Below are 25185 nucleotides of genomic sequence, written 5' to 3'. Positions count from 1 at the left end.
TCCCACACACACTTGTTGAATCAATGTTGTTTCCACGTCATTTCAAATCAATTATGTTGAACCAACGTGGAATAGATGTTGAATTGACGTCTGTACCCAGTGGGATATTTTCCATACCGCGATAGAAACTGTAGGCTATTGCATCATTTCCATGTTAATTTGGGTGGGGGGATATAAATCTTATCAGTCTAATCGGGAGTAGGGCCTATAGCCTACAATAGAACATCACACATTCAGGTGTTTGAACTATTAACGCGGCTGCAGGAACTTCTGACGCGGCTTCATGGGATTTGTTTGATATTGGCAGTTTAGGTGATAAGGTAGCACAAGGAGCCACTTGTGGATTTGACAGCTCTAACACAGCTCGAACATTTCACATTTCTCATTAATAAATATATAATGATGTTTCTAGATATCAACCAATTATTTGAATGACTTTTGATTGTCGGTCAATCATTCTTCACTTTTAATAATTAAATTACACTAAGTGTAAAACACATTAAGGACACTTGCTCTTTCCATGACAAAGATTGACCAGGTGAAAGCAATGATCTCTTATTGATGTCACTTGTTGAATCCACTTCAAGGAGTGGAGATGAAGGAGAGGGCACAGGTTAAAGAAGGATTTTTATGCCATGATACAATTGAGACATGGATTGTGTATGTGTGCCACTCAGAGGGTGAATGGGCAAGACAAAATATTTAAGTGTCTTTGAAAGGGGTATGGTAGTTGGTGTCAGGTGTACTGGTCTGAGCAGTGGTGGAAAACGTTGTCAATTGTCATACTTGAGTAAAAGTAAAGATCCCTTAATAGAAAATGACTCAACTCAAATTTGAAAGTCCCCCAGTAAATTCTACTTGAGTAAAAGTCTAAAAGTATTTGGTTTTAACTATACTTAAGTATCAAAAGTAAATGGAATTGCTAAAATGTACTTAGAGGTAGTAGGGATGACCAGGGATGTTCTCTTGATGAGTGTGTGAATTGGACCATTTTCCAGTCAAAATGTAACGAGTACTTTTGGGTGTCAGTGAAAATGTATGGAGTCAAAAGTACATTACTTTCATTAGCAATGTAGTGAAGTAAAAGTTGCCAAAAATATAAATAGTAATGTAAAGTACAGATACCCCCAAAACTATTCAAGTAGTACTTTCAAGTGTTTTACTTAAGTACTTTACACCACTGGGTTTGAGTGTGCCAAGAACTGCAACGCTGCTGGGTTTTTCACGCGAAACAGTTTATAATAAATAAGGAATAATAAACACCTACATTAAGATTAGAAATGGGAGGGATATTATAAATAAAGTAGGTATTTGCTTTCAACTGTCCAATCATTTCACATACGTTCAGACGAAGAAAGCGAAACGATGAGAGGAAGACTAAGAAAGGTATCCTCTCCAGATAGATTGAGATGCAGCCATACCGCTGTGTCACTGTGCCATGGTAGTTTCACTTTACTTTCTCCTATCAGCACTGTTAATAAAAAAAACGCACACGCGCCTGCCCACAGGTCACCTGCCCACAATCCTTTCACTATGTTCTGTAATGACGTTATAATTACAGATACAGACAGGGGTTTATGTACATATACATAATCACACACGCTACGTTTATTTGTGATCCTATCATGCATATTGAGAAATCATTGATTGAACGAACCGTTTACGGATCCACAACCACTAGGTCGAGAATGTGGCTGTAATTCTTAGGGGAAATGCATGCCAGCAAACGTCATGGTGTCAGAATGGGACACCACCCAGAACGTTCTGATGCTGGGCTGTCTGATGATACTGTTCCATCAAACTACGCATCCCCATATCCACATAGCAATGTGTACAGTTTCTTTGTTCATAAACTGCTGACCTTGCACACACACACACACACACACACACACACACACACACACACACACACACACACACACACACATACCCTTCGTGATCTATTTGACTTTCAATATGAGGTACTGCATGTTTAATTGAATAGGCCTGGAGCACTATATTTATTTATGACTCAAAGAAACTGTTTAGGACCTTAGTATGTGGGCGTTGATTTGTTTTTAGCGTATAAATGTCTGATGTCATAGATAGTCTACAAGCCACGCTGAACTGCGCTGCGTTGGCGTATCTTGCGTTATAATCGTCGGGTAATCGGGTTAATTTCTTGGAATGTTGTTATTGTTGTTTTGTGCGTACTTGCCGATTTGCCGGGTGTCAGTAATGGAGTTGTACTGTGGGGCTATGCTGCTATGAAGTTGAAGTTGCTAAGTCATGGTGATGTAGAAATCGCGCAGCGCGCATATAATGCATCTACTGTGATGTGAATGTCCCACGTCAATGCGAAACGCGCAGCGTTCAGGCGCACACAGCACAGGAGCCAGCTTCAAACAAGGTATTGTGCATCTGGATGTGTCTAAATTTTATCCGAAAAAAAGTCACTCGTTTTATTCAATAGGTGCGATGTCATTTAAAAGTGAAGTGGCAAGTTTTGTTTTTGTGCCGAAATAAGGTCTACGCGGTTGCGTCATCAAAGGACAACTGCGTTCGCAGTTTGACAACCTGATTTCCATACTGACAGTCAGTGAGCCGAATGTGTCGTAGCCACATTGTTTTCTGTGTCCTTAACCGCGAAAATAACACTAGATGGAAACTACTATTTTGGAATAAATCCCTGTAGCCTAAAATATAATATAGCAGGGGAGGTGAGTATCTACTGATTTGAGCAGATAGGCTAGGCTACATCAGGGTCTGATGTGTGTAATATTTTACTTTTGACATGTCCTATTGTTGTTGAATGCACTGCAGTCGAAAAGGAAGTGAAAACTGATTAAGAAGCAGATGAGCGCCACATATGACTAACTCCCGCTCATATATCTCAATCTAAACTTGCCTGGAAACCTGACGTTGAATTGCATTGCAATAATGGTTGAATTGAAGACGTTTAAGCTGCCTATCAGTCGTTGTTTTTTGCTACCAGTGAAAATGAGCTCTTGCAACAGCTGCATAGTGCGTATTCAGAGGCTGATTAATGCAGGTGCTTACGGGGTCTGAAGCCCCTGTGCTCAAGCCCGTAGGGGGCCCTTGAGGCAGAGAAAAATCGAGAGAAAGTTATGCGTTTGAGAGTCTATATAAACATTCTGATAAGTATAAATAACGACAATCTCAAGGGAATACGTTTATCTATAACATGAATATAGCCGATTTATGGAGTGAGTCATGATTATGAATGAACATAAACAAGATAAAGGTATTGGTTTTGCATGTTGTCATGCATGCTGTCATCAGCATTATTAGTACACTCTTGAGTGGTTTCAGATTATGTGCACCTTATCAGTTGTTCCAGTGAACAGAGTTGAACCCTTCCCCTGCATATGAAGTTATCATGTCACAACTGGGTTCAGTGGCCTTGTTCAGCTTTAGGGCCTATGGTTTGATATATTGTCTAATCATTATTTGACTTGTATGTTGACTTTTATGTTCTTGGAAAAACATTTTTTTCTTTGTAGTCAAATATGTCTGTGCCAGATACCTTATGACAGTGCAAAATAGTGACACATACACACACACACACACACACACACCCACACCCACACCCACACAAACAATCCTATTCTATAAGTGTTGTAGTGAGTCACCTGTCTGGTCAGAACCACCTTCTCATTAGTCATAATGTTGGAACATGCCTCTGCTCTGTTGTGTGTGTGTGTGTGTGTGTGTGTGTGTGTACTGTATATCCGCACATCCTGTTATGAAATAATTCAACATTATCCTCATCCAATTGAACTGAAGTTAAACAATTGAGAACTTATTTATTGGCAGTTCATTTAGATTTGTCTGACCATGTTTGGTTGCTCAGCATGTAACCTCTAGCCTGAAATGATTTTATTGACATGGATAACGGTGTCAAGCAGCATTGCGTGAATACTGTCGTGTCAGGCTATGACATAGCAAATACCATGTTGTAAAAATATTCAAATTATTTACCTTTATTTAACCAGGCAAGTCAGTTAACAACAAATTCTTATTTTCAATGACGGCCTAGGAACAGTGGGTTAACTGCCTGTTCAGGGGCAGAACGACAGATTTGTACCTTGTCAGCTCGGGGGTTTGAACTTGCAACCTTCCGGTTACTAGTCCAACGCTCTAACCACTAGGCAGGGTAGCCTAGTTAAATGCCTCTAGTCAGGTTGTTAAATGATGAAGGGGATAAGCTGAGGAGAGGAAGCCAATTCAAAGTATTGAGATGCAACCCTCAGTGATAGAACAGCACTGTGTGTTCTTGTTGGTTCTGTTGCATGTGGACACACCCACTGTTCTGTTAATGGTTAACTTTTGGATACTGTCACAGTGTTTGAACAGTGTGTGCTGTAAAACTGCATCTTAGTTTCAACTAGTATTTGTTACATTGTATAGCATATACTGTACCATTCAAAAGTTTGGACACACCTACTCATTCCAGGTTTCTCCCCTATTTGTACTATTTTCTACATTGTTAAATAATAACGAAGACATCAACACTATGAAATAACACATATGGAATGATGTAGTAACCAAAAAAGTGTTAAACATATCGAAGTATATTTTATATTTGAGATTCTTCAAAGTAGCAACCCTTTGTCTTGATGACAGCTTTGCACACTCTTGGCATTCGCTCAGCATATGTGGGAACTCCTTCAAGACTGTTGGAAAAGCATTCCACATGAAGCTGGTTGAGAGAGTGCCAAGAGTGTGCAAAGCTGTCAATCAAGGCAAAGGGTGACTACTTTGAAGAATCTCAAATATAACATATATTTAGAGTTGTTTAACACTTTTTTGGTTCCTACATGATTCCATGTGTGCTATTTCATAGTTTTGACATCTTCACTATTATTCTACAATATAGAAAATAGTCCAAATAAAGAAAAACCTTTGAGTGAGTAAGTGTGTCCAAACTTTTGACTGGTACTGTATGTTAGCGGTATAACTTTGTTTCAGTAGTTGAAGTTCTGCAGATTCTCACTCTGTGTCCTGTGGACTGTACGTCTATTTGCTGTGTCGACAGGGTTAGTTTTGGTGTGTTAAAACCCCTTAAGCCAGATCAGGAGTTCAGTACCAGGGGACACAGATCAGGACAATGGACCTTTATAGGAGGTAGGGGGGGGTTGAATATGAACGACTCTCTCTTTCTCCTCCTCCTCACTCCCCCTCTTTTTCTATCCCCTCCCTCTTTTTGCCATTCACCACACTCTTTCCATCCCCTCTCTTTCCTTCCCCCCTTTTGCTCTCTCTCCCCACTCTCTCTCCTGGCTGGTGGGTTTAGATCTTGTGACTTGTGATCAGGCTAGCTTTAGGGTGACACACACCACACTAGGCCTATGTAATTTCTGGTATGACTGTTTGTCTTCTATTTATAAGCCATAAGGAAGTGAAACTATGCTCGAGGTCCTCATATAGTTTACCCAATAGCAATTTTTAATATTCATACTGAACATAAATATAATCGCAACATGTAAAGTGTTGGTTTCATCTTTCATGAGCTTGAAATAAAATATTTTTAAAAAAATCCATACGCACAAAAAACGTATTTCTCTCAAATTTTATGCACAAATTTGTTTACATCCCTGTTAGTGAGCATTTTTCCTTTGCCAAGATAATCCATCCACCTGACAGGTGTGGCATATCAAGAAGCTGATTAAACAGCATAGTCATTACACAGGTGCACCTTGTGCTGGGGACAATAGTTTGCAGTTTTGTCACACAGCAAAATGACACAGATGTCTCATGTTTTGAGGGAGCATTCAATTGGCATGCTGACTGCAGGAATGTCCACCAGAGCTGTCGTTTCAGAGAATTTGTCAGTACGTTCAACCAGCCTCACAACCTCAGACCAGGTGTAACCACGCCAACCCAGGACCTCCACATCTGGCTTCTTCACCTGCGGGATCGTCTGAGACCAGCCACCCGGGCAGCTGATGAAACTGTGGGCTTGCACAACCAAAGGACTTCTGCACAAAACTGTCAGAAACCGTCTCGGTGAAGCTCATCAGTGTGCTCGTCTTCCTCACAAGGGTGTTGACCTGACTGCAGTTTGGTGTCGAAACCGACTTCAGTGGGAAAATGCTCACCTTCGATGGCCACTGGCACGCTGGAGAAGTGTGCTCTTCACGGATGAATCCCAGTGTCAATTGTACCGGGCAGATGGCATCGTGTGGGCGAGCGTTTTTCTGATGTCAACGTTGTGAAGAGAGGCCCATTGTCGTGCTATTCATCTACCATGTTTCAGCATGATAATGCACAACCCCATTTTGCAAGGATCTGTACACAATTCCTGGAAGCTGAAAATGTTCCAGTTCTTCCATAGCCTGCATACTCACGAGACATGTCACCCATTGAGGATGTTTGGGATCCTCTGGATTGCCGTGTACGCCAATATCCAGCAACTTCGTACAGCCATTGAAGAGGAGTGGGACTACATTCCACAGGCCAAAATCAACAGCCTGATCAATTTTATGCGAAGGAGATGTGTCGCGCTGCATGAGGCAAATGGAGTTCACACTGGATACTGACTGGTTTTCTGATCCACGACTCCTCCCTCCTTTTTGTCAAGGTACAATTGAAGTCAGCGGTTTACGCACACGATAGCAAAATACATTTAAACTCAGTTTTTCACAATTCCTGACATTTAATCCTAGTAAATATTCCCTGTCTTAGATCAGTAAGGATCACCACTTTATTTTTAATGTGAAATGTCAGAATAATAGTGGAGAGAAGGATTTATTTCAGCTTTTAATTCTTTCATCACATTCCCAGTGGGTCAGAAGTTTACATACACTCAATTAGTATTTGGTAGCATTGCCTTTAAATTGTTTAACTTGGGTCAAACGTTTCAGGTAGCCTTCCACAAGCTTCCCACAATAAGTTGGGTGAATTTTGGCCCATTCCTCCTGACAGAGTTTGTGTAACTGAATAAGGTTTGTAGGCCTCCTTGCTCGAACACACTTTTTCAGTTCTGCCCACAAACCTTCTATGGGATTGAAGTCAGGGCTTTGTGATGGCCACTGCAATACCTTGACTTTGTTGTCATTAAGCCATTTTGCCACAACTTTGGAAGTATTGTGGCAACATTGTCCATTTGGAAGATCCATTTGCTACCAAGCTTTAATTTCCTGACTGATGTCTTGTGATGGTGCTTCAATATATCCATATAATTTCCCTTCTTCATGATGCCATCTATTTTGGGAAGTGCACCAGTCCCTCCTGCAGCAAAGCACCCCCACAACATGATGCTGCCACCCCAGTGCTTCACGGTTGGGAGGGTGTTCTTCGGCTTGCAAGCCTCCCCCTTGTTCCTCCAAACATAAGGATGGTCATTGTGGCCAAACAGTTCTATATTTGTTTCAACAGACTAGAGGACATTTCTCCGAAAGGAGAATCTTTGTCCCCATGTGCACTTGCAAACCGTAGTCTTGTTTTTTATGGCAGGTATGGAGCAGTGGCTTCTTCCTTGATGAGTGACCTTTCAGGTTATGTTGATATAGGACTTGTTTTACTGTGGATATAGATACTTTTGTACCTGTTTCCTCCAGCATCTTCACAAGGTCCTTTGCTGTTGTTCCAGGATTGATTTGCACTTTTCGCACCAAAGTACGTTAATCTCTAGGAGACAGAACGCGTCTCCTTCCTGAGCGGTATGATGACTGCGGGGTCATCATGGTGTTTATACTTACGTACTATTGTTTGTACAGATGAATGTGGTACCTTTTACACATTTTTTTCTGAGGTTTTGGCTCAGGATTTTCCCATGATGTCAAGCAAAGAGGCGCTGAGTTTGAAGGTAGGCCTTGAAATACATCCACAGGTACACCTCCAATTGACTAAAATTATATCAATTAGCCTATCAGAAGCTTCTAAAGCCATGACATTATTTTCTGGAATTTTCCAAGCTTTTTAAAGGCACAGTCAACTTAGTGTATGTAAACTTCTGACCCACTGGAATTGTGATACAGTGAATTATAAGTGAAATAATCTGTCTGTAAATAATTGTTGGAAAATCACATGCACAAAGTAGATGTCCTAACCGACTTGCCAAAACTATAGTTTGTTAACAATAAAATTGTGGAGTGGTTGAAAAAATGAGTTTTAATGACTCCAAACTAAGTGTATGTAAACTTCCGACTTCAACTATATCTGTGACCAACAGATGCATATCTGTATACCCAGTCATGTGATATCCATAGGTTAGGGCCTGATTAATTCATTTCAATTGACTGATTTCCTTTTATGAACTAATTCAATAAAATCATTGAAATTGTTGTATGCTGCGTTTTATATTTTTGTTCAGTGTACATGAAGAGGGTAAAGTTGGTAATCATTTTACGAGCAGAACAGCTTCATTTCCAAAAGTTTAAGAGGTGAAAACCATTTGTTTTAGAGACAGGGGTGTCACCAATGCTGTGTTCTATTCATTAGGTATGCCAAAGTTAATTTTAAAGGACATGTTACAAGCTCAAAACATTTGTAGCAGAATTACAATTATGACAATAACCATGGACATTTGCATGACAATTCATCTTTACACAAAGTTCCATAATCATCACAGCCCTAGGTCTGTTGACAGTGGTGTGTGTGTGTTGGGGGGGGGGGGGTTAACACATTTGATATACACACTCCATTGGATACACACATGCTGCCTCTCCTAATGACTATATTGTCTTAATTTGCTCCCAGTCAAACAGAAGCCGCCAGATCATCCCTGATGTCATCTATCTTGGACGTAGTGGATTTAGAGGACAAAAAGTGAAGAATTGCCAACCAATGATTCATTCCTGAACTCCAGAACTAGAAGCCCAACACCAAAGGACCAAGCTGGAATCTCATGGACTAAATCAGGAATATCTGCTCTAAAGATGGAACCTCTGGACTAAACTAGAACTCCATGGACTAAATAGGAATAGTTCTTAAACCAGGAATATCAGGACCAAAAGCTGAAATATCACAGACTAATTTAGGCATTTCTGGACTAAAATTGTAATCTCTGGACTGAATATGGAATTGCTGGGCTGAACTAGAAGTCTTTGGGTGAAATCAGTAATCTCAGCGACATGACTGTTTTTATCTGTGATGTCTGACTGACTAGCGTTGAGGATGTGTGTGTTGTAACAGACTAGTCACTAGATAGCTATGCTAGAGAGGTGAACATATTATCAACACATTGACTCTGGAGGAAATACTGCCAATAGTGATGGATGGAAGTTATAATCATCAAATCGGACAAACGGAGGGGTACGTGGGTGTTACTTGTGTAGGACTTTGATTTGTAATAACAGATACTGCGTGGAAAACCCCACCCGTGAACGTTTAGTAGTATTGATAAGTATCGCGCGTTGAGTGACTATGCACTATGCACTGTGTTACAATCATTCAATAAGGATTAAATCGGGTGCAAAAGTCGACTTGGGGGATTCAGGGAAAATCTATACTTAGTCCATTGATTGATTAATCCGTCTCTAAGACAGACACCCCCCTCCCATCGGTCAGGATGTTGTGCCCCAGGAAGAAGCGCCTCACTAGGGATGCAGATTTCTCTGCCATCGCGGTGCCATCGATGCGGGGGTCTGGGTACCTGGACTACACCATAGAGACCCACCCCTCCAGAGCCCTGCAGGCTATGGAGGACTTCAGAAGGCACGAGATGCTGTGTGACATCACCCTACATGTCACCTATAAGGACACGACCGTTGACTTCAAGGTGAGAGGGCTGCTCTTTGTTCCTACTTATAAAGCTGTATAAGGTGATACTTGACAGTAAAATACAGCGTTATCCTCGTGCATTACCCTGGGGGTTTGTTTATCAAAGCAAAAGGCTGTAAAATACTTTCTTAGTTGAATCATGTGTTTTACTGCTTGGTTGGAGTAAAAGCCTGCACCCCACACACATGTATAAGATTGGCCACACCTCCCCTCCCAACCTCAGGTGCATAAAGTGGTGCTGGCGTCCTGCAGCCCATACTTCAAAGCCATGTTCACCAGCAGCTTTAAGGAGTGCCACGCCTCCGAGGTGACACTACGTGATGTCTGCCCCCTGGTGGTAGGGAGGCTCATTGACTTTGCCTACACCTCACGCATCACCGTGGGGGAGAAGTGTGTGCTGCACCTCCTACTGGCCGCTATGAGGTATGAGTCTACGTGGTGACATAAATAATTTGACTGGAAGATGGTTTACATATAAAGTTCTTCCTGGTGTCTTATATGATGAATCCTTCTGTAACTTTTAAGGCGTGTTGTGACTACTTCATTGAACAGATGTGTGTGTGTGTGTGTGTGTGTGTGTGTGTGTGTGTGTGTGTGTGTGTGTGTGTGTGTGTGTGTGTGTGTCAGGTACCAGATAGAAGACGTGGCTAAGGCTTGCTGTGACTACCTCACTAAAAACTTGGAGCCTGCCAACGTGATCGGCATCGCTCGGTTCGCTGAGGAGATTGGCTGCACCGAGCTGCACCTGAGGAGCCGCGAGTACATCAACACACACTTCAACGAGGTAGGAACCACACACACACACACACTTTGTATCTCATTCACATAATGTAGCCAATATGGCTGGCTATGTGTCTGAAGTGACCTGAAGTAACCTTTCAGATGTGGGTTGGATTTGGGCCAAAATAATGTTGCTGTCTGTCAAGCAGCTGTCATATTACTGTACACATGAGCTATTTTAGCACGATGTCATAAAGACTATCAAACATCAACGAGACAAAAACGATTTTGCCTTTTGTTGATAGACGTTAGAAGAACCAAGAGGCCCTGACATACAGACTTTTAGAGACCATTACAGCATCCATTATGTTTTCACACTGAAGAGCAGGAAGCCACTGTCGTGTCTTTGGCTATGCCAGATTAAGTGATATGACATGCTATTCCATAAAATAATTTCTACGTAATTAATATTACCTGATTGAGCTAATCATGTAAATGTAATTAACTAGAGAGTCGGGGCACCACGACAGAATATTTATAGAGATGTTATCTTCCGAATAAACTTTTAAAGACCTAGTAATATTTTACATCAATAGCAGTCAATATTAATCGTCACCTTAATTCAGTCTCATCTGAAAGTTGTAAATTCTTGGTTATCTTCACGAACCCTGGCTAACAAGTTGAATCAGCAATACAAAATTGTGTTTAATTATTTATTTACTAAATACCTAACTAATCACACAGAATTACACATACACATAATTAATCATAATTTGATTACAAATTACGTCATAAAGGAAAACGTCCCTAGCGGGCGGAACAGATATGACAGCTTGTTACACAAAAGAAAAGGGGCTGGGTTTGAGTGAAAGAGCAGGAAGACTAAGTAACAAAGGAAGAAGCTGTGCCATCGTAAATACAGTATCTTATGCATTCTAAATTACCGCCCATTTGGAAAAGGAAAATGCAATAAATATTTACTCTGAGCTGCGCTTCAGTAGGTTGGTGGTAGATGGAAGGCCGTGTTGCCAAACCGAGTCCTTTGTCCTTTGAAGAATGTCTCTGGTGGTCAATTGGATACGTTGTAGTAACGTCGTTGTGTGATAGACGGGATACTCTGTCTGTTCCTTCCTAACCCTCGTTTGCAGCTGCTGTTGCTAACTCAACGGCTAGGAGGTATCACTTCTGTAGTGAATAAGAGTTCAAAGTTCATACTATTCGCAGCCAAAGCTCACGCTGATGTTGGCTTCGTTCTGTAGTTATTATCTGAACCATTCTGACATTGGACCGTCGTCCTCACATCCTCAGAACAGGAGGTTATATTTTCGTCAAGTTTTATAACCCATGTCTCTTCACAGGGGCGGGCCACTGATTGAGCAGAGCCCTAACCTTAAGAAAACCCAAATCTCTCATTTTGAAGCTAACATTACATTTCATCTCTTCACCAATAATTTTATATTCAAACATTTAAATTGAACAACAATTCCATGTGAATCCGATAACTCTGATGTGTAGACTTTCCACTGTAGAGTTTATGTCATCTTATCATTGATGAGAATGTCTCAGATGACAACTGAACTGACACCATATTCATTAGGTACCACCGCATATGTTCAATTGGTCGGATTACCAGAATATAGTTAATTTCCACCCCACCTTCTGAGGTTCCAAGAATCTCTATGTTAAGCAAGGGGTTTTCAAATGTAACATCAGTAGGGTAGAGAGAGGAAAAAGGGGGGAAGAGGTATTTATGACTGTCATAAACCTACCCCCAGGCCAACGTCATGACACCACTGAATGGGTAATGATTTTGGTAGGAATCCCAGAGCTTCCACAATGTAGGGTTGCACATGTACACAGTATATACACCCTTCATCACTTCTAGAGTGAAAGCATTAGAAATGTGCTTATGCTTATCGTCAGGCTTGAAGTCGTAATTATACAGGATTCTCTGACCTTTCTTGTACATGTACAGTACCTCCAGAAAATATTCACACCCCAAGACTTGTTCCACATTTTGTTGTTAAAGTGTGTTTCAATTTGATTTCATTGTCATTTTTGGTAAACGATCTACACAAAATACTCTGTCAAAGTGGAAGAATAATTCTAACATTTATTTAAAAAAATATATATTAAAAATGAAACACATATCTTGATTAGATAAGTATCCACCCCCCTGAGAGAATATCTGTTAGAAACACCTTTGGCAGTGATTACAGCTATAAGTCTTTTGGGGTAAGTCTCTAAGAGCTTTGCACACCTGGATTGTACAATATTTGCCCATTTTGTTATTTTGAAAAGGTTCTTCAAGCACTGTCAAGTTGGTTGTTGATCATTGCTAGAAAGCCCATTTCAAATCTTGCCATAGATTTTTAAGCCGATTTAAGTCAAAACAGGAACATTCAATGTCATCTTGGTAAACAACTCCAGTGTATATTTGGCCTTGTGGTTTAGGTTATTGTCCTGCTGAAAGGGGAATTTGTCTCCCAGTGTCTGTTGAAAAGAAGACTGAACCTGATTTTCCTCTAGGATTTTGCCTGTGCTTAGCTCTATTCCGTTTCTTTTTATCCTAAAAAACAACCTAGTCCTTGCCGATGACAAGCATACCCATAACATGAGGATGCCACCACAATGCATGAAAATATGAAGAGTGGTACTCAGATGGATTTCCCACAAACACAATGCTTTGTATTCAGGATAAAAAGTACATTTCTTTGACACATGTTTTGCAGTATTCCTTAAGTGCCTTATTGCAAAAGGGATACATGTTTTGGAATATTTTTTATTCTGTACAGGCTTCCTTTTTTCACTCTGTCATTTAGGTTAATATTGTGGAGTCACTACAATGCTGTTGATCCATCCTCAGTTTTCTCATATCACATCCATTAAACTCTGTAACTGTTAAAAATCACCATTGGTTTTATGGTGAAACCCCTGAGCAATTTCCTTCCTCTCTGGCAACTGAGTTAGGAAGGACACATATATCTTTGTAGTGACCGGGTGTATTGGTACACCATCCAAAGCCTAATTAATTACTTCACCATGCTCAAAGTGATATTCAGCACCTGCTTTTTTATTTTTACACATCTACCAAGTGGTGCACTTCTTTAGGAGCATTATAAACCTCCCTGGTCTTTGTGGTTGAATCTGTGCTTGAAATTCACTTTTTTCGATTGAGGGATCTTACAGATAATTGTATGTTTGCGGTACAGAGATGACGTAGTCATTCAAAAATCATGTTAAACACTATTATTGATCAAATCAAATCACATTTTATTGGTCACATACACATTGTTAGCAGATGTTAATGCGAGTGTAGCGAAATGCTTGTGCTTCTAGTTCCGACCATGCAGTAATATCTAACGAGTAATCTAACAATTTCACAACAACTACCCTATACACACAAGAGTAAATTAATTAATAAGATTATGTACATATAAATATATGGATGAGCGATGGCTGAACGGCATAGGCAAGATGCAGTAGATGGTATAGAGTACAGTATATACATATGAGATGAGTATTGTAGGGTATGTAAATATTATATAAAGTGGCATTGTTTAAAGTGACTAGTGATACTGTTATGCAGGTGAGTGAGGACCCAACAGCGATTCAACAGAAACAGAGTCTTTTAATGTCCAAACAGGGAAAACATAAATCCTCAATCTTTACAGGAGATGTCCAAACAGGGAAAACATAAATCCTCTATCTTTGCAGGAGAGTCCTCCTTCTAGTAGTAGAGGAGAATTGCAGGGCTAGCGGCAACAGACTGCAGGTCCCTCTGGGTAGGCGCGGGCCGTAGAGGACAGAGACACCTGCTCACACGCAGCATCTGATGAAGAGGCAGATTACGACAGGACGGGACAAGGGCAAAGCAAACAAGAATCCGACAAGGACAGAAGCAGAAACAGAGAGAGAAATAGAGACTTAATCAGAGGGCAAAAGAGGAGACAGGTGTGAGAGAGTAAACGAGGTCGTTAGGAGAATGGGGAACAGCTGGGAGCAGGAACGGAACGATAGAGAGAGAGAGAGATAGTAACCTAATACGACCAGCAGGGGGAAACGAAGAGAAGAGAAAGCACAGGGACAAGACATAACATGACAGATACATTTATTACATCCAATTTTTAATTATTAAAGTGGCTAGAGGTTTGAGTCAGTATGTTGGCAGCAGCCACTCAATGTTAGTGGTCACAGAGTGAGTCCATGCAAATGATTATGTGACTTGTTAAGCACAGTTTTACTCCTGAACTTATTTAGGCTTGCCATAAAGAAGGGGTTGATTACTTATTGACTCAAGACATTTCAGATTTTCAATGTTCTACAAACAAAATTGAATTTGTATTCAGGCCGTAACACAACAAAATGTGGAAAAAGTATAGGGGTGTGAATACTTTCTGAAGGCAATGGAAAAGTTGTTCATGGCAGTGAATCTCAAGTAGTAGACTCCTCTTACTGGTGGTGTGGAGATACCTGGAGCAGAGGACAAGAACATTTTGCATACATTCTTTAATAAAGCCATGGTTTCTTGCATGTTAACATTAGAAGCCTACTCCCTAAGTTTGTTTTACTCACTGCTTTAGCACACTCTGCCAAGCCAGATGTCTTAGCCGTGTCTGAATCCTGGCTTAGGAAAACCACCAAAAAGTCTCTCACTGTTGCCGCTTGCTATAGACCTCCCTCTGCCCCCAGCTGTGCCCTCGATACCATATGTGAATTGATTGCCCCCCATCTATCTTCTGAGCTTGTGCTACTAGGTGACCTAAACTGGGACATGCTTAACACCCCGGCCATCCTACAAACTAAGCTTGATGCCCTCAATCTCACACAAATGATCAATGAACCTACCAGGTACAACCCCAAATCAGTAAACACAGGCACCCTCATAGATGTCATCCTAACTAATTTGCTCTCCAAATACACCTCTGCTGTTTTCAATCAAGATCTCAGCGATCACTGCCTCATTGCCTGTATCCATAATGGTTCTGCGACCAAACGACCGCCCCTCATCACTGTCAAACGCTCCCTGGCCTTTCTAATCGACCTGGCCGGGGTATCCTGGAATGACATTGACCTCATCCCGTCAGTAGATGATGCCTGGCTATTCTTTAAAAGTGCCTTCCTCACCGTCTTAAATAAGCTTACCCCTCTCAAAAAATGTAGAACTAGGAATAGATATAGTCCTTGGTTCACTCTGACCTGCCTGCCCTTGACCAGCACAAAAACATCCTGTGGCGTTCTGCATTAGCATCGAATAGCCCCCGTGATATGCAACTTTTCAGGGAAGTTAGGAACAAATATACACAGGCAGTTAGAAAAGCTAAGGCAAGCTTTTTCAAACAGAAATTTGCATCCTGTAGTACAAACTCAAAAAAGTTCTGGGACACTATAAAGTCCATGGAGAATAAGAGCACCTCTTCCCAGCTGCCCACTGCTCTGATGCTAGGAAACACTGTCACCACCGATAAATCCACTATAATTGAGAATTTCAATAAGCATTTCTCTACGGCTGGCCATGCTTTCCACATGGCTACCCCCTAACCCGGTCAACTGCCCGGCACCCTCCACAGCAACCTGCCCAAGCCCCCACCATTTCTCCTTTACCCAAATCCAGATAGCTGATGTTCTGAAAGAGCTGCAAAATCTGGACCCCTTCAAATCAGCCGGGCTAGACAATCTGGACCCTCACTTTCTAAAATTATCTGCCGAAATTGTTGCAACCCCTATTACTAGCCTGTTCAACCTCTCTTTCGTATCGTCTGAGATCCTCAAAGATTTGAAAGCTGCTGCGGTCATCCCCCTCTTCAAAGGGGGAGACACTCTAGACCCAAACTGCTACAGACCTTTCTCTATTCTACCCTGCCTTTCTAAGGTCTTCGAAAGCCAAGTTAACAAACAGATTACTGACCATTTCGAATCCCACCATACCTTCTCTGCTATGGAATTTGGTTTCAGAGCTGGTCATGGGTGCACCTCAGCCACGTTCAAGGTTCTAAACGACATCATAACCGCCATCGATAAGAGACATTACTGTGCAGCCGTATTCATCGACCTGGCCAAGGCTTTCGACTCTGTCAATCAGAACATTCTTATTGGCAGACTCGACAGCCTTGGTTTCTCAAATGATTGCCTCGCCTGGTTTACCAACTACTTCTCTGATAGAGTTCAGTGTGTCAAATCAGAGGGCCTGTTGTCCGGACCTCTGACAGTCTCTATGGGTGTGCCACAGGGTTCAATTCTCGGACCGACTCTCTTTTCTGTATACATCAATGATGTTGCTCTTGCTGCTGGTGATTCTCTGATCCACCTCTAAGCAGACGACACCATTCTGTATACTTCTGGCCCCTCCTTGGACACTGTGTTAACTAACCTCCAGACGAGCTTCAATGCCATTACAACTCTCCTTCCGTGGCCTCCACCTGCTCTTAAACTCCAATAAAACTAAATGCATGCTATTCAATCGATCACTGCCTGCACCTGCTCGCCCGTCCACCATCACTACTCTGGACGGCTCTGAATACATGAACAACTACAAATACCTGGGTGTCTGGTTAGACTGTACACTCTCCTTTCAGACTCACATTAAGCATCTCCAATCCAAAATTAAATCTAGAATCGGCTTCCTATATCGCAACAAAGCATCCTTCACTCATGCTGCCAAACATACCCTCGTAAAACTGACCATCCTACCGATCCTCGACTTCGGTGATGTCATCTATAAAATAGCCTCCAACACTCTACTCAACAAACTGGATGCAGTCTATCACAGTACCATCTGTTTTGTCACCAAAGCCCCATACACTACCCACCATTGCGACCTGTACGCTCTCGTTGGTTGGCCCTCGCTTCGTACTCATCGCCAAACCCACTGGCTACAGGTTATCTACAAGTCTCTGCTAGGTAAAGCCCCGCCTTATCCTAGCTCACTGGTCACCATAGCAGCACCCACTCGTAGCACGCACTCCAGCAGGTATATCTCCCCCCAAAGCCAATTCCTCCTTTGGTCGTCTTTCCTTCCAGTTCTCTGCTGCCCATGACTGGGACGAATTGCAAAAATCTCTGAAGCTGGAGACTCACATCTCCCTCACTAGCTTTAAGCACCAGTCAGAGCAGTTTACAGATCACTGCACCTGTATATAGCCCATCTGTAAACAGCCCATCTATCTACCTGCCTCATCCCCATACTGCTATTTATTTATTTATTTATTTTGCTTCTTTGCACCCCAGTATCTCTACCTGCACATTCATCTTCTGCCGATCTACCATTCCAGTGTTTAATTGCTATATTGTAATTACTTCGCCACCATGGCCTATTTATTTCCTTAACTTACCTCATTTGCACTCACTGTATATAGACTTTTTGTTTTCTTTTGTTCTACTGTATTATTGACTGTATGTTTTGTTTATTCCATTTATAACTCTTGTGTTGTTGTTTGTTGTTGTCTGTGTCGAATTGCGCGAATTACGCTTTATCTTGGCTAGGTCCCAGTTGCAAATGAGAACTTGTTCTCAACTAGCTTACCTGGTTAAATAAAGATAAAAAAATAAATTAAAATAAATATAGCTTGAACTCCTAGACTAAAGTCAGTCAAAAACAGTCTGTATGGTTGGGTCGTAAAGTGACTACCTGTTGTCGGGTCGTAGGCCTTGCCGATATTGGTGATGACTCTGGTGTAGACCGGGGTGGTGACATTATTGAAGGGGCCTACAGGTCCATTGTGGCTCAAACCAGCAGAGAATGCCACTTTTGGTGTGCCCATGAACACAGGAGAGAAAACGGTAGAATTACTTGATGATACTGATTCAATTACATCAATCTTCTATTCACAATCACAGAGTGCAAATGACAGTGTATTTTATGGTTCACAGGTTCTCGATTGTATTTAATACATTATACTTGTGCAACAGTGAATTCTGCAGCAATGTCGATTTAGTGAAATTAACTGATCCCCAACTCAAAATCAATGTTGTTCACATCCGTTTTACTAGAACTGCAGCTGACCTCGTCAGCTCTCACTGGCACTCTGGCCTCCAGGCCTGAAAACCACAGACATATATTCACACTAAGAGTCACCAGTAACTTTACATCCAACATGAAACAATGTTAACCCTTCTTCAAATCACTATAAACAGTGGGACGCTGTGACTGACTTAGTCCCTTCAATTTACACCTTTACAACCATACCTGTTAAATCACCTGTGTCCTTTAATCTTCATCTTCCCCATGGTGGCTTCTAAGGTCCACCACTGTGTTTCTATACCTCAGCCTCATTGGCTGTCAGTCTGACCTCCATGTTACTTCTCTCTCTGCTCCACCACGATGGTTCCCAGGTTGTGCACTATGTCTCTCAGCTCCTTCATCTCGGTCCAGATGTCAGGGGGGGGGGGGGGGGGTCTGTTCGTTGGTCGTCTCTCCATCTGAACCTCACTCACCCTGCACTGTGTCCCTGTTGAGTGATGTCACTCTCTCTGACCCCTCCACTCTCCTCCTGAGTCCATGCCCCAGACAGACAGAACACCCTCCACTCTCCTCCTGAGTCCATGCCCCAGACAGACAGAACAGCAACACAAGCAGAGCTACAGCACCCCTCATTCTGAAACAATACCTCTTCAGATATGATGCACTTCATGAGGCTCAGACCCCCTCCTTATATACACACATCAGTTAAGCAGTACGTGTACAAGAGACACGTCATTAAAAAGTCAAGGTAGGTAAGTCTTGTCAATGTTGTATAAGACCAATAAGAAGTCTGCAACTGTTGTTTGGTGAAGGGTCCCCTGGCGTCACCTGTTCCCTATAGACAAAAACAGTGTGCGTCGTCAGACATAGACATGCCTTATTGACGGATTGTGTTTGTGTGTGTGAGCATGTGACGCGTGTTGACTGTGTGTCTATTTGTCCCTACCCCAGGTAACCAAAGAGGAGGAGTTCTTCAGTCTGTCTCACTGTCAGCTGTTGGAGCTCATCAGCCAGGACAGCCTCAAGGTGCTCTGTGAGTCAGAGGTATGGATTTGATTTATATTCTATTATACATTGTTTATCCTGAGGTGTATATTTATATACTTCACTTATATGCATATTTCTATGTGAAAATCAAGATAACCGCCTGCCAAAGTTTGACCATGAGCCCCTTGATGTCAGGTGTACAAGGCTTGTACAGACTGGGTGCGATGGGACGTGGAGAGCAGAGCTCCGTATCTCCACGCCCTCCTCAATGCTCTCCACGTCTACGCTCTGCCTCCCAAGTTCATCAAGATACAGCTCCAGTCCTGCCCCATCCTCAGCAAGGCAAGTCCCTATCTATGAAACCTATGTCGTCTATTCATCTATGACCGGCTGCTGGGATTGATTGATACCTTCCTTCATTCCAGGCCAACTCCTGTAGAGACTTCCTGTCTAAGATATTCCAGGAAATGGCGTTGAGGAAGCCCCTCCCCCCTGCGCCTCACCGTGGAACACAGCTTATCTACGTAGCCGGAGGGTAGTCTACAAACATATGATGGGATGGTGTGGGGTGTCGTAGGATAGGAGAGCGTAGGACACGATACAATACAATGAGATAATTGGAAGATAGGATATGATGATATAATCCTATTATGGTTATGTACTGTCTGATCCTCCTGTGTTCCATCCCAGGTATCGGCAGCACTCTCTGTCTTCTATGGAGGCCTATGACCCTGGTAGGAACATCTGGCTGAAGCTAGCTGACATGGGCTCTCCATGCAGTGGCCTGGGCTCCTGTGTGCTGTTTGGCCTGCTCTACACGGTACACGAACGCACGCACACACCTGGCTTTTTACAGCCTTGTCTGTCTATCTAACCCCTCCCCCTCTTCATCCCTCCCTCTCTCCCTCCTCCACAGGTGGGAGGCAGGAACCTGTCCCTACAGAACAACACTGAGTCCAGTTCCCTGTGCTGCTACAACCCCATGACCAATCAGTGGAGCCAGCACGCCTCCCTCAACACCCCCAGGAACAGGGTGGGGGTGGCTGTGGTGGACGGGAGCATTTACGCCGTGGGGGGGTCCCAGGGGTCCACACATCATAACACTGTGGAGAGGTGAGGAGGGGGGAGAGAAATAGTGAGGAGAAGGGGGGGGTGGGGGGTGTAGAGGAGAGAAGACAGAAAGAGGAGAGAGAGCAGAAAGAGAGTGAGATGTAGTGTAAATTCCCCAAGATAATGTAGGAATTCCTGAGCCCGAGGTGGGGGACTAATTAGTGTGTCAGCCTTTGGGCCGGCTGTGTTGGTACCTGCTTCCAAGGAATGTCAATCCGGTTGGGAATGCTTCACAACTCGCTGCTGAGCGGCTAAAAGGTAGGAAATCATCTTCACCGGAATGTCATTACAGGACCCGTGGCTCTGGTAGAATACCTCAGAGATGTGTCCTACCTGCCTTTTTTAAAATATCTTCCTTCCCTTCGTCCATCCATCCACCCTTGCCTCTCCTCTCAGCTGCTCTCCTATCCTCCCACCTAACGTGTTACTAGACACCTCACAAAGTACGTAGCTTTATCTTAATCCACTGTAAATTGCCTGGCTCCTATACAATAAGTTAATTATACTATCTAACTCACACTCTGATAGCACCTACAGTCCCATGCACTCAGGTCATGATGATAACAATGATAATGAGCATTGCACTATGCAGAAATCGCACAATTTCTAATAGTTTGCCTAATTTCAACGTATGTGACAAAACAAGCAAGTATAGTGTAGAGAATCTTTGAACCATCTTAACCTCTGTGAAATATCTTTTCCATAACCAAAAATATTGTATTTTCAGCTGTTTGACGTAAAAGATTCAAAAGCAAAACTTAAGAATGGGAAGCATAGAAATAACGCGCATAGAACAGATCTACTGCTTCTTAGACGTTCTTTCTTTAAGTCACATTTCTATGTAAATTTGGTCGGGACGCCCAAAAAGTGACATATTACAGCTTTAAGACAATAACAACCATAAATTCTCTCTCGCTCTCTGCCAGGTATGACCCAGAGGCGAACCGCTGGGTGTTTGTGAGCCCCATGTCAGTAGCCCGTCTGGGGGCGGGGGTAGCAGGTTGCGAGGGGTCTCTGTACGTGGTGGGGGGGTTCGACGGCCAGAACCGCTGGAACACAGCAGAGAGGTTCCACCCCGACTCCAACACCTGGCACCAACTGGCCCCCATGACCACTGTACGCAGTGGACTAGGTGAGAATGTGTATGTGTGTGTGTGTGTGTGTGTGTGTGTGTGTGTGTGTATACACCTGTAAAGGTGTGTGGATAATGTCTCTCTCTCTCTCTCTGTTTCTCCCTCGTGTGTGTGTGTGTGTGTGTAGGTGTGGTGTGTGTGGACTCATACCTGTATGCAGTAGGAGGGTATGACGGTCATACCCAGCTCAGCTCCATGGAGAGGTACAGTGTAAACAGAGATGTGTGGGAGCCAGTGGCCTCCATGCAGCACTGCCGCAGCGCTCACGGGGTCACCATCTACCAGGGACGCATCTTCATACTGGGTGAGCCTGGAGAAACCTGCCATCTCTCTGGAGAGTTTGGACAACTTTAGAACCAGATACCATGTTGCTCCTACTGAGCCTTGGATTCACCCATCCTGTTTCCCTCTCTCTGCCCTTCCATCCCTCGTCCTCCCTCCCTCCTGCCTCCAGGTGGTTTTAACTCCACAGGGTTTCTGTCCAGTGTTGAGAGTTACTGCCCTGACACCAACCAGTGGACGTCCATCACCAACATGTTGCTAGGACGCAGCGGAATGGCCGTCGCAGTAACAATGGAGCCCTGCCCCGGCAACCTGCCCGAGGAGGAAGAAGAAGAGGAAGTGACATAGAGTTAGAGCGAGGAGATATGACTCATCATAACTCTTTTTATATTTGACTCAACATGGCGGCAGAGCAGGACTTGTTGCAGTAGAATTAGAATGAGTAGAAAGTACAAAGCTCTTAGATCACTTTTATCCAAAGCCACAAAGTTTGCATTAATCAGGATTGTCTGTTCTGATCATTCTAATTCTATGTGGAGTCAGTAGGAAGTGGACCAGGGGGAGGAAGTGACCTCACAATGACTTCAAAGTGACCTCACCATTATTAGGGTGCTACAGACAAAGAGTTAGGAATTAGAATACTAGAATGGGCATGAACCTTCGTATGATGCCATTATAAGACACATTGCCTGAATCACTAAATGGGCTGTCACTCCCAAACAGAAGACAATTGCATTGGTAACAATTTATTTTTAAATGTATCAACTTAAATTCAAGGAACACCTAACTTTACAAGACTGACATTACTTATTTCGACAACAGCAGCCATTACACATTCCAAGGGTACATCATGAGGTTAGAATAAGATCTTTCGGCTACAAAGACCCAACTGACTGGAATCACAGTGAATTTAAGAGCCATTTTTCAAATGTTAAGAACAAACAGTTTGTGTTTTTAATCAAGACACTGTCTTTCAAAGATAATTCTTAAAAATCAAAATAACTTCACAGATCTTCATTGTAAAAGGTTTAAACACTGTTTCCCATGCTTGTTCAATGAACCATAAACAATTAATGAGCATGCACCTGTGGAACGGTCGTTAAGACACTAACAGCTTACAGACGGTTAGCAATTAAGGTCACAGTTATGAAAACTTAGGACACTAAAGAGGCCTTTCTACTGACTCTGAAAAACACCAAAAGAAAGATGCCCAGGGTCCCTGCTCATCTGCATGAATGTGCCTTAGGCATGCTGCAAGAAGGCATGAGGACTGCAGATGTGGCCAGGGCAATAAATTCCAATGTCCGTACTGTGAGACGCCTAAGACGGTGCTACAGGGAGACAGGACGGACAGCTGATCGTCCTCGCATTGGCAGACCACGTGTAACAACACCTGCACAGGATCGGTACATCCGAACATCACACCTGCGGGACACGTACAGGATGGCAACAACAACTGCCCAAGTTACACCAGGAATGTACAATCCCTCCATCAGTGCTCAGCCTGCCCGCAATAGGCTGAGAGAGGCTGGACTGAGGGCTTGTAGGCCTGTTGTAAGGCAGGTCTTCACCAAACATCACGGGCAACAACGTCGCCTATGGGCACAAACCCACCGTCGCTGGACCAGACAGGACAGGCAAAAAGTTGCGCTTTTGAGTTGCATTTTTGTCTCACCAGGGGTGATGGTCGGATTTGCGTTTATCTTCGAAGGAATGAGCGTTACACCGAGGCCTGTATTCTGGAGCGGGATCGATTTGGAGGTGGAGGGTCCGTCATGGTCTGGGGTGTCACAGCATCATCGGACTGAGCTTGTTGTCATTGCAGGCAATCTCAATGCTGTGCGTTACAGGGAAGACATCCTCCTCCCTCATGTGGTACCCTTCCTGCAGGCTCATCCTGACATGACCCTCCAGCATGACAATGCCACCAGCCATACTGCTCGTTCTGTGTGTGATTTCCTGCAAGACAGGAATGTCAGTGTTCTGCCATGGCCAGCGAAGAGCCTGGATCTCAATCCCATTGAGCACGTCTGGGACCTGTTGGATCAGAGGGTGAGGGCTAGGGCCATTCCCCCCAGAAATGTCCGGGAACTTTCATGTGCCTCGGTGGAAGAGTGGGGTCACATCTCGCAGCAAGAACTGGCAAATCTGGTGCAGTCCATGAGGAGGAGATGCACTGCAGTACTTAATACAGCTGGTGGCCACACTAGATACTGACTGTTACTTTTGACCCCCACTTTGTTCAGGGACACATTATTCCATTTCTGTTAGTAACATGTCTGTGGAACTTGTTCAGTTTATGTCTCAGTTGTTGAATCTTGTTATGTTCATACAAATATTTACACATGTTAAGTTTGCTGAAAATAAATGCAGTTGACAGTGAGAGGACGTTTCTTTTCTGCTGAGTTTATGTATATATTATAGGTACTTAGTTTTATTAGTTGTATTAGTAGTTGGAGCAGTAGTTTTACTTGTAGCCCTATTATGCTGTTAATGTATGTATTTTTAAAATATATTTTGTCATTATCAGACAGTAGTTGCCATATTATTCTCGTTACTAAGTATTGTTTGTTTCGTTTTTTCCCCATTTGGACACTTGAAAACGACATGGTGCATCTCAAGAGATTTCGGCCTGCAAGATTTCAAACACTAAAATATATGTAAACAGACCATCAATGTCTACATGTGTTTTCTTGGAAAATAGAGTGATACAATATCAGTACTTGTTGCATTTACAACTTGTCTAAATCTTGCAGATAAAGGTCAGACATTTTGGTCAGGGAGTTCGTCAACCATGGTTTGCCAGTGCTGTGATAAGATAGTGTCAAATAATGAAAATGAAGAATTTCTGCACTCTGTGTGTGTTAGCTTGCCAGCTAATTTTAGAGGAATGATTCCATAAATGTTTCAAATTAACTGCCAATATGCCAACATTCTATTCAAACAATACAGTCAATCCACAGCCATATACTGTCTCAAATCAGTTGATGATAGGATTTAGACAAGTTGTAAATGCAACAAGTACTGATATTGTATCATATAATATCACTCTGTTTTCCAAGAAAACAAATGTAGACATTGATGTCTCTTTACATATATTTTAGTTGTTTTTAGTTGTTTTTTTTTAACTGAAAATGGTATAAAACCCGTATAAACTGTATTTATGTATATATGACAATATTTTAGGTTGACAGTATTACATAATTTCCAATATATCACATTCCTTCCTTAAATTGTCCAGCATACATAAAACCAGGATTATGCCTG

The 25185-nt window shown here is 42.7% G+C and overlaps 1 protein-coding gene and 1 long non-coding RNA gene across 6 annotated transcripts; one reads left to right on the top strand and one right to left on the bottom strand.

Annotated features, from left to right (window-relative positions):
- Positions 1-2080: 2080 nt before the first annotated feature.
- LOC115129800 (kelch-like ECH-associated protein 1A) lies at positions 2081-24447 on the top strand. Of its 4 annotated transcripts, none has more exons than XM_065018845.1 (13): positions 2082-2389; positions 8704-9258; positions 9514-9724; positions 9950-10149; positions 10354-10510; positions 19358-19450; positions 19589-19735; positions 19819-19928; positions 20084-20213; positions 20310-20506; positions 21430-21635; positions 21764-21940; positions 22091-24447. In XM_065018845.1, exons 2-13 carry the CDS (start codon positions 9218-9220, stop codon positions 22264-22266), a joined length of 1845 nt encoding a protein of 614 aa, XP_064874917.1. In that variant the 5' UTR covers positions 2082-2389; positions 8704-9217; the 3' UTR covers positions 22267-24447. The 4 variants fall into 4 exon arrangements, with proteins under 4 accessions (XP_064874916.1, XP_064874917.1, XP_064874918.1 ...); XM_065018846.1 differs by lacking the exon at positions 2082-2389 and adding an exon at positions 2451-2699; XM_065018844.1 differs by lacking the exon at positions 8704-9258 and having other exon boundaries at positions 2081-2389.
- Positions 13696-20089, bottom strand: LOC135571819 (uncharacterized). Of its 2 annotated transcripts, XR_010463983.1 has the most exons (3): positions 18632-20089; positions 18074-18190; positions 13696-14919 (listed from the first exon to the last, which is right to left on the bottom strand). It is a non-coding gene; the product is annotated as an uncharacterized LOC135571819 (long non-coding RNA). The 2 variants fall into 2 exon arrangements; XR_010463982.1 differs by having other exon boundaries at positions 18074-20089.
- Positions 24448-25185: the final 738 nt, after the last annotated feature.

The sequence above is a fragment of the Oncorhynchus nerka genome, linkage group LG5, assembly GCF_034236695.1.
Source record: "Oncorhynchus nerka isolate Pitt River linkage group LG5, Oner_Uvic_2.0, whole genome shotgun sequence".
Classification (NCBI taxonomy): Eukaryota; Metazoa; Chordata; class Actinopteri; order Salmoniformes; family Salmonidae; genus Oncorhynchus; species Oncorhynchus nerka.
This window is presented reverse-complemented; position numbering and strand designations above follow the sequence as displayed.

Excerpts from the sequence above, each read along its gene's own strand:
- LOC115129800 (XM_065018844.1), top strand. The coding sequence starts at position 2,322 with ATGTCCCACGTCAATGCGAAACGCGCAGCGTTCAGGCGCACACAGCAC. Across the intron at positions 20,507-21,429 it reads CATCATAACACTGTGGAGAG|GTATGACCCAGAGGCGAACC; the intron begins GTGAGGAGGGGG and ends GCTCTCTGCCAG. Across the intron at positions 21,636-21,763 it reads CACTGTACGCAGTGGACTAG|GTGTGGTGTGTGTGGACTCA; the intron begins GTGAGAATGTGT and ends GTGTGTGTGTAG.